The sequence below is a fragment of the Ovis canadensis genome, chromosome 11 (assembly GCF_042477335.2).
Source record: "Ovis canadensis isolate MfBH-ARS-UI-01 breed Bighorn chromosome 11, ARS-UI_OviCan_v2, whole genome shotgun sequence".
In the NCBI taxonomy this organism is placed as follows: Eukaryota; Metazoa; Chordata; class Mammalia; order Artiodactyla; family Bovidae; genus Ovis; species Ovis canadensis.
In genome coordinates this window covers 30955162-30972727 of record NC_091255.1, presented here as the reverse complement: position 1 = coordinate 30972727, position 17566 = coordinate 30955162, and the positions used below count along the sequence as shown (strand labels likewise).

Sequence of the window (17566 nt, the reverse complement as noted above, 5' to 3'; positions counted from 1 at the left end):
GAGTCGGACACAACTGAGTGACTAACACTTTCACTCACAAGGAACTAAACCCCACATTTCACAACTCAAGATCCCTAATGCTACAATGAAGACTGACGGCTCCAAGTGCCCCAACTAAGACCCGGCACAGCCAAATATGAAAACAAATGAAACAGTCTATTCAGGGCTGTCTCAGTCCCTTTTCTGTGTCTTTAAATCTTGAACATATATCAGAGTTTATTCATTTACCAACAAGGAAACCAGGAAAGTGACCAAGGAACATGCCCGTTCACAGAGGGAATGGCAATGAGGTGGGACAGGCAGCTGCCTGGCTGAATGCTTATATAAGCAGCTGATTTAATTAGGTAAAGACTATAGTTTAATGTGGTCATAAAAACATCATCTTCATGGCAGTTAGTAGAGTGGAAATTAGGGGCCAGGGACTCCTAGCTGTTGGGAGTGCCAACCAGGGATCAAAAAATTAAAAAAAAAAAAACCACAATTAATAAGAAGCAAATGATAAGGAAACATCTGTGGCTGTTAATGGGAATGACAAGGTTTACTGGTCTAAAAAATTACCAAAGTATCATTTGATTGAGTTTTCAAGTTCATTAATAACATTTTTCATTTTTAGAAAGGAAAATGGTTCATTTGTTTTTTTTTTTCCCCAAATTTGCTTGCTCATTTTTCAAATGTCTTATTGGTTCAAGTTGATTTCTATTGCTTCTCTTATCTCTTTTACCCAACTTAAAAACTTATTTGGACTTCCCTGGTGGTCCAGTGGTTAGGACTCTGCATTTCATCTGTAGGGGGCACAGGTTCGATCCCTGATCAAGGGACAAAGATCCCATAAGCTGCATGGTGCAGTTTAAAAAATGAACAGTAAATTAAAAATTCAAACATTTCTCTGACAGTCTCACTGTTCTTGCTAGGTCCTTGAGTACCAGCTCTCCTAGTTGCTGCATTTGCCTCCCTCCCTCATGATGACTCTTTACTCATGCCATCAGTTAGACAACAGACAGCAAACTCACAGAATTTTGAGTGGGAAAGATGGTCATTAATTGCATTGTCAGTCAAGCCATTGTCTTTCTTCGTATGAAAGCAACAGCTGTCATTAGACTAGCAAAAGACTCAGAAAATACACTGTCCACATGTCATTACTTAAGATTGCACAGACCAGCAAACTATAAATCAAAAGCAACATCTCAAGAAAAGAGTGAGGACATCCCCGGTGGTCCAGTGGTTAAGAATCTGCCTACCAGTGCAGGGGACATGAGTTTGATCCCTGGTCCGGGAAGATCCCACATGCCTTGGAGCAACTACGGCTGTGCGCCACTACTGAGCCCGTCTGCTGCAACTCCTGAGGCCTGTGCTCCACAACAAGAGAGGCCACTACAATGGGAAGCCCACGCGGCACAACCAGAGAGCAGTCCCCACTCGCCCCAGCTGGAGAAACCCCATGCACAGCGACAGCCACACAGCCAAAAATACATACATACAATTTAAAAGGGGGACTGTGAGTACTGCTGTTTATTTTTCCCTTCTAAGTATCCTTTCTGAGGACAGAATCTCAAATGTGGGCAAAGAGCTAAGTACACAGATATATAAAGCAATTAGCAGTGAGAAGGAAAAAGGGAAATAACTCAGATGGCCTAAATTAGCAGAATATCCATATGACAGAATGTTTACAAAGAATTATTGATTACACTAAGTGCTTACGTTAAAATGTTAATTTTAAAATAGAGGTTCAACTATACAGAGAAAAAAAAGACACAGAAAAAAGAAAGCAATTATGCCAAAACATTAACAGTAATTGCCTCTGGATGGTAAGATTATGAATTTTGGGGGTGCCTGTATTTCTTATTCTTTCTACACACTGTGAGTGTCAATGATCCATATTAATCTTGAAATCAGAAAAGAGTAAAATGTATATATTTTTAAAAGTGAAAACTTCTAAGGGTCACAAGCGAAGAACTGAAATATCTGGGGTAACGTTAAATAAGAAAGATGAAATATCATGATACTAGCTCTAACATTACAGTCTATAACTTATTCTCAACACAGCAGCCAGAGTGTCCTTTACAACTTGGGGCAGTATTCAGGTCATGCCTTTCCTCTACTCCAGACCTCCAAAGGCTCCCCATTTCACTCAGAGTAAAAGCCAGTCTTCCCAAAGGTCTACAAGGATCAATACGATCTGGGACCCCGGCCACAACTCTGAGCTCCTCTCCCGACTCTGACTCTATGCCAGTCACAGTTCTCCTAGCTGCTCCTCAAGCCTACCAAGGACACACCTGCCTCAGGGCCTGAGCACTTGTAGTACATTCTGCTTGGAATGCTTTCTGTCCACACAGCCACAGAGTGCATTTCAGACCTCGGCTCAAAAGTCCATTTTATCAGTAAGCCCTTCCTCAACTCCTGCATATAACAGCAGCTACTCCCATTGCCCCCTTCCCCTGAGTACATTTCCATCATCTGTGACGCGGCAGAATTTACTCTGTTGCACATGTGGTCTCCATCTCTTTTGCCCGGCACACAGAAGATGCTCAGTAAATACGCACTGAGTACCCAGCTGAATAAATGCATGAGACTGTAAACTCCTCCAGAGAAGAGGGGCCGAAGCTGATACCGCTGCATCACCGAGGTGCACACAACAGGTAGTGGTGCCAACTGGACGCCCCAGGGACATGTAACCAGCATTCAACTCATTCCAGAAAAAATACTTAACAATTGCAGACAAAGATGACAGAAGGGAAAAGTCAAATGGAAAAGAAGATAAGAGTGCTGGGGCCGAGTGGTAAGAGAACTTCTAGCAAAAAATGCAAGTTCTTCCATTAGGATGTGTTTTTTTTTTTTTTTCCTGTAGGATAGAACTCCACATTTTTATCACAGATTCAGAACCAGCTCTGTGTGGCACTGAAAATGACATTTCAAATGCTTTTTCTATTTAGCTATCTCTTTGTTGTGATTAGATATTTTTCTGTGGAAAAAAAAGCATTAGGAAACCAATTACTCTGTCACTGTCCCACCCTAAAAGGAGGCAGGAAAATGCAGCATCTGGATCTGGTGCGCACAGGCATCCAGACTCAGACACGCAGACCTTCAGGGCCCATCCACACCTCCTAAACCTAGTCTGCCTGGTCACGCGGAGGGGGAATACAGCATTCTTGATCTTGCTCCATTTTATCGGCCTCTAGAAATTCAAGGGCAAACTGATAGCATAGTGCACAGCCTCATATTCTTTGCCATAGGAAAGATAAGAAAATTCATCCTAAGCTATTTTGGACCTTTCTGGGCGTTGGAGTGCTCTGGAGATTAGGACAGGCTGGTGGTGGACACCGTCCGTGGTAGCTCAGGACTATTAATGAGTTGAGGGGCACTCGCGATGGGGCTGGATGGGGGCAGCTGCTCCCACACCAAGCCCTCCACTAAATTATTACATTTGCTGAATTCGTCTTATCTTTCACTCCTCCTCCCTTCCCTTGACAATTCTTTCATCTCTGTCCTCCCACACCTCAGTTGTGTCTTTTCATCCTGCTCAGGTGTCTCCCACAAGATACTGTTTTAGGAAATTTTCCCATCTTGTGAATGCCTTCATCTTTAAAAAAATTTTTTTATTGGAGTATCGTTGCTTTACAATGTTGTTTTAGTTTCTACTGCACGGCAAAATGAATCAGCTGTACATATATATGCATATAGCCCCTCTTTACGGGGGACAGCTGCATCTTAAAAGGGACCCCTTGAAGACCAGAAAGACCTCAAATTCAAAGGGGGATTTTCCAGCTGGGTGAGAGAGGAGGGCCTCTAATATTGACAGAGTACCTATTCTAGGCTGGACATTCCAGATACTTGGTGTACTGTTAATGGTGTTCCCGAATTCTCACAGTATCTCCAATGAAATAGGTATTATCGTCTCCATTTCAACAGGAGAAATCAAGGACTTCCAGGCAATAGAGTGTAGAAAGTTAGTTCACATCTAGAGGCCCTGCCTGCTATCTTCCCTATTTCAAAGATGCAGCCAGTGATATATGAAGATTCCAACAAAGAAGCTCAGTCAGTCAGTTCAGTGGCTCAGTCATGTCCAACTCAACTGTGCTCAAAAACAAGATCTGCATCCTGATGGATCAGAAACTCCCAATATTTACGATTTTGAGGGGCTAAAGGCACAGCCTGCTGGGCTCAGGGTCCAGAGGCAGGTGGAAGCAGCTGGAAGACTCATTCTTCAGGGGTATGGGGACTGAAAGCATCCCGTGGGAGGTGGGGGACCATAGCTAGAATTTCTGAGAATGGAGGCTGGTCATTCTCCACTTGGAGGCTGCAAGAAGCAGAGGTGCTGCTCCGCCCCTCTCCTAAGAGTCAAGCTGACCTACAGATGTGAACATTGATATAGGCTGGAAGAAGTACACACATAGCCAGGGCCTGGCCAGACTGCTTATGGTTTTGATGTTGGACTTCAGGGATAATCCCATTATTACTGCAGACACACAGCTCATCACTAACCCAAGAGAGCTGGCCCTGCACTGAGGGACCTAGGACCTAGGTGGAGGCAACTTGAAATCACTTGGCAAGGAGAGCTGGGTGGAGGTGATGAGCAGGGGGAGAAAGAGAGAGAAACTGACTCCCACTCAAGATGAGTGGACAAACCTCAATTCTAAAACACTCTATCATGAGAAAGCCAGCCAGCAAAGAGTTAGTGAGCTAAAAGCCTGTTCTGAAGAATTTACCAACAACTATCTCAGAAAAGATAAAGAGAGGACTTCCCTAGTGGTTCAGTGGTTAAGAGTCTGCGCTTCCACTGCAGGGGGCATGAGTTCAATCCCTGGTCGGGGAACTAAGATCCGGCATGCTGCAAGGTGTGACCAAAAATTAAAAACAGAAAGATAAAGAAATAAATGAGAAAGCACAGTTGGGAACTACGGAGGATGCATGGAGGGGCTCAGAAAAGTATCTGGCAGGGTTTCCAGGACACTCAGATGGCAGGGCAGCAAGATTCAAGGATGTCACGGCTGAGGACTTTCTGTAACTAAAGACATTTTACGGATCCTCGGATGAAAGGCGCATATTAATCACCGAGCAGAGAAGTAAAAATGTAAATCCACATTGGGATAGCCTGGAGCATTCTCCCTCCACCTGACTCCTCTTGTTCCTGAAATTTCCGACCTGTGACCTTCCCCAGGAGCAGCCCGACAATGTCCTCCACTGTTCTGGCCCCACTTTCGATCCTGGTGTAGGGAGGAAAGTCCTGGGTGTGGGGGTTAGGAGACGTAGGTTCGAGCCTCCCCATCTGTTTTCACCTCAGAGTCCTCACTGAGCCTTGATTTCTTCCCTTAAAATGGGATCAGAACTAGAATGATGGAAACTTAGAACCAGAAGGGATTCTGGGGGCAGTGTCATCCCAAGACCACGGTGTTAGACCCACTAACTAGCTCGGTGACCACAAGATACTTAACCTCCTGCATCCGCATTTCCCCATCAATAAAAGGGGATGATAATAGCACTTGTCTGTGGGGTTATATGGGGGCTTCCCAGGTAGTGCTGGGAACCTGCCTGCAAATGCAAGGGACTTGGGTTCAATCCCTGGGTTGGGAAGATCCTTGGAGGAGGGCGTGGCAATCCACTCCAGTGTTCTTGCCTGGAGAATCCCATGGACGAGGATCGTGGCGGGCTACAGCCCACAGAATCGCAAAGAGTCAGACACGACTGAGGCAACTGAGCACACACATGGCGTTGTATAGGGATGAAATGAATTCCTACATGTAAGAACTTCGCGTGGTGCCAGGTCCAGAGTAAACCTTCAACCGGAGCAGCCATTTCTGTTACGAAAAACACAGCCCCCCACAAAACGCCACCTGCACCTACCCTCAGTGCGAGGGGCTCCCTGAGGAAACCAAGGACCCCAGGCAGAGCAGAACTCGGGCCCACTGTGGCCTCTATGCTCCAAGCCAGCAGACTGCCCCTCCCCACTCTCGCCCCTGGCTGCCCTGGGCCGGCCACCCTCCTTGACCTCCTGCGAAGCCCCTCTAAGCAACCAGCCATGAACCTCCCCCAGTGCCACTGTGCCCCGCCCTGACCTGGCCGGTCCCTCCCCCACCCCACTGCCCCGGGTACCCTACCTCTCTCTGTTCACTGCAGATCTTACACAACCAGAGGGGCCGTTTCTGGCCGGGAGAGGCCTCGATCCCGCATTTGGTGCAGACTTTCTACAAGAGAGAGGACACAGGAAGGTAAATACTCAGTCCCTTCCTCCCCGGCCGAGGGGCTGGGAAAACTATAACCCAGGAGCCCTCGTCATCTTCCGAGGGGACGGTTTTGGCTTCAGGCCCCAAGGGGAGACTACCTGAAGGACACAGATCATCTGAACCCAGCAGCTGGCTGTGGGGCACCAAGGATGTATACCCATCCTTGGATGGCCGCGATAGAAATTCACCCCCAACAAGCACATCCTGTTGGGATCACATCAAAGAAATAAGCTTGCTGAGAGTCACAGCTGCATCACGTTCAACACCAAGGAACTGGAAACAACCCAAACGCCCAGTACCAGAGGCGGAGCAAACACAGCCAAGTAGGATATGGCCTTCACAGGCAGGCTGCGTCGCCCCCTGGAAGTGCGGGCAGGAATGATGCTATTCAACAAAGAGAACATATACATGGCTATAAGCACGCAGGAAACTCACCTGTGTGCCTGACAAGGTGAGGCGATGATGTAGTGAAAAATACCAGTGCCCGCTTAGGCACTTCCCTGATGCCAAGGCCCTTCATTTAACCATCCCAGCCACCCCAGTATACATAAGAAGTGGGCCCATCTTGCAGGGAGTAGCTTGAGAAAGTCTTCCCATTCACACAGCAAGTAACAGACTCAGGTCTGCCTCTCGAGCTGTTATATAACAGCCTCCGGACACGTAAGTAGCCAGAACCTAGTTTCTGCGGCGTTTTTCCTTCTACAGAATTGCTTAAGCTCATCACTTCTAAATACGTATTTTGCTTCCTCCAAATGCACAGCCACAAGCAGCAGTGGGAAAAGCCAGATGAAACGCACCAGGAGGCAGAGGGGGGCTTGGTGGGGGCTGAGACCTCGTCCCGGCTAACCCGGCAGTCTGATTAGGGGACAGTGTGTCCTCCTTACAAAACAGTCACACCAGCTAATCAATCAGTCTTTCTGCCGCCTGGAAGCTGCCCGGTCCCTGCAGGGTGGGGAGCTCTCTCCCTCCCCCTCCCCCTAAGGGAAGGCTGGATCCCTGGCTTGGCCTTTTCTGCAGGCTGCCAACTGAGCAAGGAGCACACCTGTCTGCCGAGAGGGAAATGTCACCAGCTTGGCTTTCCTGAGCATGTTGTCACCGCCTGATGGGGGAGCTGAGCCTCAGGAGGTGGGGAGCCAGTTCGTGGCAGGAGGGAAGCTATGATACATCATGGGGGAGGGGGGCATGTCTGTACTGGCCTCCATTCAATGCTCAGGTACAAGAGACATCACTTTTCTTTGATTTCTCCAAATACACTGTAACTTGCTCCAAGCTCAGCTCCCTCTGGGTTGGCAGGACAGTCCACCCCAGTCTGATTGGGCCTGGCTCTCACGAGGATCGCAGGCTTGGGGCCCTGGCAGTGCAGCGTGTCTGGGAAGGGTCCCCTGGGTGCTATGGGGCCCAGCCACCCCTGTGCCAGGCCTGGGCTGGGATCTGTGCCAGGCTGGGGCTCAGCCTCTCTGGGAGCCCACAGACTGTCCGCCTGGAGCTCCAAGTCATCAGCCCTGACCTGGTTTGGAGATCTCCGTCCCCGCCTAGAGCCGCCTCTTGTTGCCCTTCCCAAAGTTCACCCCAACCCTTCTACCTTGAGGACAGGGCCCCCCATAAGCTGGGCCTCAGGAAACACACATGGGCCCCTCCTCCCCGGGGTAAAGAGAGGAACAAGGTGCTGAAGCCACTTGGCTGTTTTTCTTGCTCATTCCCATTACTCTGTATAGATGAGGGAGTGTGAGCCGGCCACCACATCAACTCAGTGCAAAGGGAACACTGCACAGTCATGTCAAGGACAGCCAGGCCTGGGGGAAGCCACTAGCTTTCTGCCGAGTGGGCTTCCACTGAGCGAATTGCCCTGGGTGAGTGAGTGCCGGCTTCTAGGCGTTGATTGTCTCATGCTTCCTGCAGCCGGAAACTGCGTCTGAGCCTTAGACAAACCAAGTCTACCTTCTGGGCCTAACTCAGATGCTCCACATGTTCCTTTTGCAAAGGTGCATCCCAGCCCAGCACACGCTCAGGGAAAGGGGGGTGGCTCAGGGTCTGGCCACAAGATACAGGCTCTGGGGCAGCAGAGCACACAGTCTGCCATTTAGAGGCAACCTTAGACTTGTCACTCACCTTCTCTGGGCTTTGTTTCCTTGTCTTGAAAATGGTGGTAACAAGCAGGTGCATGCCACCGCTGGGAGGATCAAGGGAGCTGATTCACAAAAGTGCTCATCAGCACAGCACACGGTAGGAAGCCAGGCAGTAACCAGAGTCCTACATGGCCGTCTCAGTAAAGGATACCACACCCATCAATCATGTAGGCCCAAATCCAGAATCACCCTTGATCCCCACTCTCCCTCATACCCACCTAAATAATCCATCTCCGAGAACTCTAAATCTCACTCAAACTGCCCGCCCCCCTCCACCACCCTCCCCATCCACACCTATCTCCTTGTGGCCTCAGCTCACACCCCTCTCCCCCTGCTCCACCACTTGGCCCTCTACTCTCAAGCCCCAGCCACACATACCTGACTTCAGGCCCTGGTCCTCTATCTGCTTTTCCTGCACCGAACCTTGGTACGCGTTGCTTGCTTCATTTGGGATGTACTTGGTCATACTCTCTCCTTATCAGCCTACTCATCCTTCAGACCTTGGCAAAAGCACAGCTCCTTCAAGGAAGCCTTGTCTGACTTCTTACCCAGCTGGAGCTTTCCTACCAGGCTCTTGCCTCTTCCCCTCCACTGAGATCTTATCCTCATCCTCGTGGCTATGTAACTACAGTCACTTCCCCTACCAGGCTGTGAGCTCCTGGAGGACAGAGGCCAAGCCTGTTTCTCTTCATCTCCCTGGTTCCAGTAGCAGCATCATGAATTGTTGTAGAATAAATGAAGGAGCAAAAAAGAGCTACTAAAAAAAAAAATCTAATGAATGTATTTATTTGGCTGTGCTGGGTTTTAGTTTTGGCATGTGGGATTTTGTTCTCTGACTAGGAATTGAACCCGGGCCCCTGCACAGGGAGTACGGAGTCTTAGCCACTGGACCACCAGGGAAGTCCCCCAAGAAGAGCTACTTTTAATATTACACCTGAGAAGGCAAGAGGGGGTCCCTCCTGGAATGTGCTGACCAGCTTGGGGGAAGAGACACACAGAGACAGGAAATACTCACTTGGCAGCTGGGGGCAAGGAATGCCTGGTCCATACTGAGTGATGCTGACTGGTGGGGGAATGGGAGACCAGACCAGGAAGAGCCTCGTTCAGGGTGGAGTGTTGGGGGTTGGGGGAGGGGTTGGGACTCCTGCTGGTTGGGGAAACCAGACCAGGAAGAGCCTCTTTCAGGGTGGAGTGTTGGGGTGGGGGGAGGGGTTGGGACTGCTGCTGCTTGGCCTCACTCTAAGTGTAGAGCATGAAGCCAGGCTTGCCCACAGAGGAAATGACACCATTGGTCCTTTACTAAGAGTAGGGGCAGGAATGTATGCCCTGCCCTCCTTGTGACCACTCCTGACTGCACCCCCCTCCCCGGGATTATCCTGCAGGTCACCTGTGAGTGCAGACTGGGTCCAAGGTCTATGGAGCGCCCTCCTCAGCATCCCCATAATCCAGGCTACTTCGGTTACCCCAAGACTCCCTGGAACCCTGCCCTCCATCCAACATCATCACCTTCATCTTCCCACACTGCCGGCCAGAGTCAAAGGTGCGACAAGGTCTGGGAGACCACAGAGCTCGGGCACCTCACTTGCAGGCCGGCCTTCTCGTCCTCACTGGGAGCCCCTGACTCATTCCACGCAGAGCCCCCATTCTTCATGGCGGGTCCCCACACGAGAAGTGAAAGTGAAAGTCACTCAGTTGTGTCCGACTCTTTGTGACCCCATGAGCTACACAGGCCACAGAATTCTGAATACTGGAGTGGGTAGCCTTTCCTTTCTCCAGGGGATCGTCCCAACCCAGGGATCGAACCCAGGTCTCATGTATTGCAGGCAGATTCTTTACCAGCTGAGCCACAAAGGAAGCCCAGAATACTGGAGTGGGTAGCCTATCCCTTCTCCAGGGGAGCTTCCCGACCCAGGAATTGAATCGGGGATCTCCTGAACTGCAGGTGGATTCTTTACCAACTGAGCTATCAGGGAAGCCCAAGGCAGGGTCCCCAAGCTGCCACCAACTAGAAGGGAACAGGTGCCTCATTTTGCATGGCAGGAACAGAGATGCAGACGTAGAGAACAGACCTGCGGACCCAGTGGGGGAAGGAGAGGTGGGATGAGTTGAAAGAGCAGCGTCCAAACACATATATTGTCGCATTGTGGTTTAGTCCCTAAGTTGTGTCCACCTCTTTTGTGACTGCCAGGCTCCTCTGTCCATATATAAAATAGGCAGCTAATGGGAAGCTGCTGTATAACACAGGAAGCTCTACCCAGTACTCTGTGACAACCTAGAGGGGTTGGATGGGGTGAGAGACTGGTTCAAGAGGGAGGAGACATATGTAAAAATAAATTAATTAATTTGAAAAAAAAGAAGGGAGCGGGCACGGTGCCTGTGTGTAGGAGGGAATGAAAAGGTTTGCACCCTTCCAAGAGCACTTGGTACCCAGCAGCCTGAAGGCTTCACCACGACATCAACATCCATCACAGAGAGAGCGGTGTTCCCGACGCTCAGCCAACCAGAGAAAGATGAAATTGTGCGCAAATGTTCCATACAAGGAGGCTGGAAACATGCACACTGTGCAGAAATGAATAATGAAGGTGGTCAATTTGAAACTATTTGGTGCTTCAATTCAATAAGCATTGACTCAACAACTGGATGGAAGGCGATGTTCTAGGAATGAGGAGGATGAACGAGGCACGGCCCTTTGTCCCCACGGAGGGTCCCGTCGAGCAGCGGACTGCATAAATGAGCCAAACTCATCTGGGAAAGGACTTGCCCAAGAGTTTCAGCCAACGGAAGCTTGTCACCGAGACGGTCTCTCCCTAGGACCCGGGCAGCAATGATGTTCCCAGGGTGGTTGCTCCCCCATCCCCACCGCCCCCTGAGGAAAGCCCGGGAAAGAAATGGCTACATCCAGACAACCATCACAGCACAGGCAGGAACAACGACAAGGAGTCAGCTCACGCGTGTGCACTTCATGTTACCCACCGTGTCCCCAAAGCGAGAATTTGAATTTTCAACAGCAAGAAAAATCCGATTGCCTTTTGGAGAAAGGTACTCTGCAACAAAAATGATGATATAAATGAAAGAAGTGACAATGGTCACGATGGAACCGTGTATTTACTGACACGGAACAACATTCACAATAAATGAAGGTTTGAAAGCAAGTTATAAACAGAAAGTCTAGTGTGTGTCTCGCCCATATAAATGTATGTGTGTTTGTAGCCATCTAGAAGTCAATACCTGCACAGAAAAATACCTGGAAGGAATAGGCCAAAATGTACATTGAATTGTGCTACATCAAAATCTATTTTGAGTGGGGAAGCAGAATTCCTATTTAAAGGAAGCTTATACTAAAAGTTTCCTGAAATCACTTGCCTCAACTTCAGTTTTTGACCAGATCTGGATTTTTGTGGGTCAGGATGGATTAAAGAAGCTGAAATCATGTGCACAACTGCCTCCAACACCCAGACCTTGCAGCTGGTGCCAATGGGTCAGTGAGCGCTCTGATCACAGCCTCAGCCCTGCTCAACTCCGAGACATCGGTCAGGCTTTGAGGTATATCTCCAGTCCTGGAGGGCTGGGAGTGCAGGGGCTACATGTAGCCTCCTTGCCGCAGAGAGACTTGGTATCTGAAACCCGGGGCCTGTTGCCAAATGATTTAACTAGATACTGATGTATTGGGTTGGCCAAAAAGTTTGTTTGGGTTTTTCTGTAAGATATTATAGACAAGTCTGAATGAACCTTTTGGCCAACCCAATACATCTGATAAATACGTATATACTTTATTGAGCCTGGTTGCTACACCAATCATCAAGGTAGGTGTTTTATGTAGAATCTCATTTCATTTTCACAACCACCCTAGGAAGTGGGTGTCATTGTCCCTGTTTTATAAACTTGGGATCTGAGGCTTAAGGCTAAGTAACTTGACCACAGGAAACTGGGATGTGAATCCCATGCTGTTTGAGCCCTAGGTCTCAGCCCAGACAAGACTTATCCAAGCCTTCCTTCCTCCCTGGCAGCTCAAATGAAGGCAAGGCTGGTTCCGTGGGCCCTGGCCCCTTCTCCAGAACTCCAGATTCGGTCAAGCCTCAAGTGGGAGAGGGCATAGTGCCAGGCCCCTCCTCTGGTCACTGGGACACAGCCTGGGGGCCAGTGGGGCAGAGGGCAGGCTGACCCAAACCCTGACCGCTACAAATACTGAGTCACTAGAGCCCTAAGATGCACAGTCCTAAGAATGCCAGCCGCTTGCTGCTTGGCCTGAGACAGAAGCCAGGAGGCGATCAGAAGAGTTTCAGAAGGAAGACAAGTCTCTGCTTTCCACCCCAGTCCTGTGCCAGGGATAAGCAGCTGTCCTGCATCCTGGCTGCGGGTGGCAGGTGCCCTAACCCACGCAGGGCCGGGCCTCCTCCCTGTGCTGCCTCCTCTGAGTGGGCCCTCCCCAGCTCACCACCAGATGAGCCACTGATGCTACTTGGGGACCACCTGCTAATCCCAACCCTGGGCAGCCCCAGCCGCCAGCCACCCCTCCCAGCTAAAGGCAGCACTGCAGAATTCAGGACTCGCTTCCAAAATACCGCCTTCCGCCCGCCTGCCACTTGCTGCAGTCAGCACCGCATCCTGAGTGGAGAGGTTTTAAAAGGAGATGGAAGGAGCTCGAGATGAACACTCATTAGCACAGACTAAGAAATCACACCTAAGATGTGCTTTTAGATCATCTCTACGCTTGCGCCCCACTGTGTGTCTGATGGGGGCTGGGGTGCCTCAGGCAGGATCAAGCTGCCAGGAAATGGGGGGACCACTGCCTCTCCACCCCCACCTGCCCCCATTAATTCTTCCTGGTCCTGGCTGTCCTCAGCATCGCCTCTCAAAACGGAGACTCCATGCTTGATTCTTGCCTCTTTTCCAGGCAAACGTGAGAAGCAAGGACTTGAGCTGTCTCGATGGGCCCCACCGTGCACCCCAGGCACGCAGGGTGGGTGACAGGAGGGCAACCAGAGGCAGCCTTGGCTGCAAAGAGTTTGGGCAAAGGAGTGGAGACAGTTATTCACTCTGAAACTGAGAGGGAGGTTTTAAAAACCAGAAGATCTAATAACATATGATCAAAGGGAGACCGTACGAGACATGGGTCTCGAGGAATTCACTCCTTCCTTCAGCAGGCATCCTGCAGGACACATGGGCACACAGCTCCTTCCGGGGAAGAGACACACAAAGGCTGGCCTGCATGAGCAGAGCAGCTCTGAGTCCTGCCGGGACTGAAGCCGGCTGATGCAGGCACGCAGAGTGGAAATGAATTACACACAACACGCGGAAAGGACAAAGGGCTGGAGGGGACTGCCAGGGATGGTTCCCAGAGCTGGCCTGTCTCAGGCAGGGGTCAATGTAGACCCCCCAGGCTGGGGTGCACCCCTCCCTGCATGTTTCCGAGAGCGTCCTGCTCACTTTTTTCAAACGTAAAATGCTTTGAAATTTCAAACAGCATTTAAAAAGGTAGACGGTTTCCACATAAAGAGAGCCTGGGTTTTGAAAGGCTGAAGGAAGGTGCTCCAAAGACCCTGGTCAGGCGGCCGGGTGGGGACTCCACACTTGTCCCTCTCTACCTCTAAGGGGATCTTGGGTCTCACGGGGTCTTCTGTGGGGACAGGTGGCAGCACTGACTCTCCCCAGGGGTGTGTGAGGATGGAAATCAGTGTGCGTTAGACATAGAAAACAAACTTCAGGTTACCAAAGAGGAAGGGGGCGGGGAGGGATACGTTAGGAGTCTGGGATTAACAGATACACACTGCTGTATATAAAATAGACAGGGACCTCCCTGGTGGTCCCTAAGACTCCTTGCTCCCAAGGCAGGGGGCCTGGGTTCAATCTGTGGTAGGGGAACTAAGATCTCATATGCTGCAACTAAGACCTGGAACAGCCAAATAAATAAATAAAATAAAAATAAATAGATGACAAGGACCTACTGTGTAGCACAGGGAACTATATTCAATATCTTATAATAACCTATAATCGAAAAGAATCTAAAAAAGAATAAGGATATATATGCATGTATAATAGAATTACTTTGCTGTACACCTGAAACATTGCAAATTGACAATACTTCAATTAAAAAAAAAAAGAAAAGGAATCAGTGAACGGTTCCATCAGGAGTTCTCAGACACAACCCTCATAAAATCTCCCGGGCTTGGTGTGCACCCCAGGGCCCCATTCCTGGGCCAACCTGCTGAAGGAGGAAGCTCTAGGGTAGAGGAAGCCCACTGTATCCAGAGGGCTCCCTGACCCACACCAAGCTTTCCTTAAGCTCAAGCACTAGGCTCCTGGCCCCTGGTTAGCTCCTTCTAGCCCTAAAGAAAGCCCTTGCTCCTGGAACTGACTCAGGCCCCCACTGAGCTCTTCGAGTGCTCCAGCCTCTCAGCCACAGGACCGCATGGCTCCATCCGAATCCCTGGACCCATGGTCTCCCAGGACCACTGCATCACACTGGCGGCCTGCAGCTCTCCGACCCATGCTGGCGGGGAGGGACTCAGCGCAGAGGAGGGCCCAGGTGGTGGAGGAAGCGGGCTCATGTCCCGTTGCTCCCCACTGCGTGGTTACTTAGAGTTATGACTCATAATAACGATAATAGTCACCGTTTATTGAGCACTTACTCTATGCCTGGCACCCGGCTCAATGCTCAACACCCATTACCATTATCACATTTAATCTTGTTTATGTTCACAACAGCCCTGTGAGGGGGGTTTTATGATCTGGATGTCTTAGATGATGAATCGGAGGCCCAGAACTCTTGGGTGGCTTGGCTAAATTCATGTCACCAGGAGGTGGCAGGGCCGGGATGGGGACCCAGGCCCATAATCATAAAAGCAGGAGCTTATATAATGTGGGCTGTGTGCTGGGCACAGCGGGAGTGCTTCATATGGACAAGTCTCTCAATAGTGACGGCCCAGGTAAGCTGTCCGGGGTCACACAAGGGGAGTTAGTAGAAGGCTGGGCTGGGATCTTACTCCCGCTCACTGTCAGAGAAGTGGATGGAGTTCTCCTATGGACAGTAGTGGTCTGAAGACACATGGCTGAGACAGACCCTGGCCATCCTGGGAACACAAACTCACTGCATTAAAGACCCCAGACACAGCCAGCTCCAGCCTCCCCCAGCCCGACCCTGGTTGCATAATCAACCACAGTTTTCCTGAAGCTTTGGGCTGGGGCCTCCCACAGACGATTGCTCACCCAGAGGCGTGTCTGCCGCCTGGTAGCCACCTGGCCCAGGCTCTGTTACGGGGGCCGCAGCCAAGGGAGAGGCCTGATCATTTCGGTTTTCCGCCCTCATACCCAGTGTCCTGAAAATGCCCTGTTCCTCTCGCAGCCCCCCAGCTAAGTGCCTCTGGGGCAAAGATGCACCTAGGAGGGAGGGCCAGGCAGGGAGCCCTGGCCAGGTGTACCAAGTAGATCCTAGCTCCCAAATTCCATAGCCCTAGGACCTGTGACCAGCCAGTGGGAGGGGTCTCCAAAGACACTGATGTCTCAGCCCTGGTTTTGGAATGCTTGTTATATCCATACGAGAAGGCAGGCAGGGGCCTCCAGTGAACCTTCACCATCCCTCCCTCTAGAATTCGGTGGGCAGCCACTTTAGCTGCAGGTTGAGTCAATGACATCAACAGCATTCAGCAAATACTCCCTGAAGTCCTGCTCCTGGACTAGGTGGAGAACACGGTGAGGCTCACAGGCTGGAGGCACAGAGACACAAGGATGGATGCACACGTATGCGAGAGCCTTCCTTCCTGGCCCCTGCCTAACTCTCCAGCCTCACCAAGCCCACCACACCAGCCCACAATGCCTTATTGCCTGCTCCTGACACTCTAGGTACTTCCTTGCCGCTATGCTTTCACCCAGGCTCTGCCTCATGGCTAGTGAACTCCTATGCATCCTTCAGGAACAACCCAAACGTCTCCTCCTCTATGACTGCTACCTTGATTTTTCCCCAGGGGAAGTACAAGTTGCTCTCTTCTGTGCACTCCTAACATGGGTTGGCATTTCTAGGGGAGCATCATACTGAAAATTGTCTCTTCCATGACTGTGCCCCCTTTAGAAATAGGACATTGTTGTTCATGCTTAAATCCCCAAGTTTAGCAGCCACCTGGCTTGCAGCTGGCTAGGAAGGGAAGGAGGGTCTGACTGACAAGCATCACGTGCTGTGGGACTGAGATTCTGCAGACATCTGGGGGCTGATATTGGCTTTTAAGGAGGTGAGGGACATGATCAGATCTGAGTTTCAGAAAAAGGGCCTTGGCTGAAAACACAGATTCAGTCACTCATGGTCAATTTGTCCTCCATATTCTCAGCAGAGGCTCCTTTTCCAGAACATTCTCAGATGCCTATGGAACTTCCTATCCTAGCTGGGTTTGGAAGGTGAGGAAAAGGAAGGATGCTGGCTTATCCAAGGCTGCCAGTTGGCCAACAGGATGGATGGTGGTGATGTCAGCAGAGTGGGTACGAGCGGCTGCCACAATATTTAGCTTTGGACTCATTGATACTTGCAGTGTGAGGAGACTCCTTGGAAGAGCTGTCTGGCCCCAGTTGATACCTAAGACCAGAGCTTGGGAGGAAGGCAGGGGACAGAGATGAGGGCGGGACAGCACGTGGTGTTGGCTGAAGCTGGGGCACTCGAGGGAAGTGAGAGGCCGTGCAGACCAGTGATCTTTCAATGTTAATCCGAGTGTGTCTACTCTTGGTTTCGCCATCCCTGGGACAGGTGTTTCAGGAGAGCTGAGGCTTGGCCTGACCCCTGAGGTCACTCGGAAACCCGGATTGCTGCTTGGCACACTGTGTGTTCAATAAATGTTTTTTTAGGCTAAAGGAGACGTGAATGTTTGAGTTCTGAGGGAGCTAGAAGAGGGAGAGAGCATAAGGAGGAGGAAGGGTCTTCGTGGGGGGCCAGGACCCAGGGAGCAGGAGGGGCCCCAGGGCAGAACCACAGGGCCAGGCCAGATCCAGACGGCCAGCCAGACAACACACTTGAGTTGCTGGGCCAAAGAGAACAGGGTGGGAAGTGGGGAAGTCTCAGGGAGGCTGGAGAGGGCCAGTCCAGGGACCACCAGAAGCCAAGTTAGCACAGATGCCCCAAGCTAAAGTCAGGAGGTTCCCTGGCTTTGCATCAGCCCTGCGTGGACATTCAGCCCCTCGGCAACTCCACCTGTCCCAGGGGTCAGCACCTTTCCTCTGGCTCTCCGGAATCATCATGACTCT

The 17566-nt window shown here is 50.6% G+C and overlaps 1 protein-coding gene across 12 annotated transcripts in view; it reads right to left on the bottom strand.

Moving 5' to 3' along the window:
* The window catches only part of RPH3AL (rabphilin 3A like (without C2 domains)), a 138439-nt gene that overhangs the window by 46878 nt on the left and 73995 nt on the right, over positions 1 to 17566 (bottom strand). For 6 of the 12 annotated variants that reach the window (XM_069603088.1, XM_069603090.1, XM_069603092.1 and 3 more), the window contains one exon: positions 6093 to 6179. The exons of the other annotated variants lie outside the window; for them this stretch is intronic. In XM_069603088.1, coding sequence (XP_069459189.1) covers positions 6093 to 6179 — 87 coding nt within the window. The remainder of the gene's footprint in view (positions 1 to 6092; positions 6180 to 17566) is intronic. 12 annotated transcript variants of the gene reach the window in all.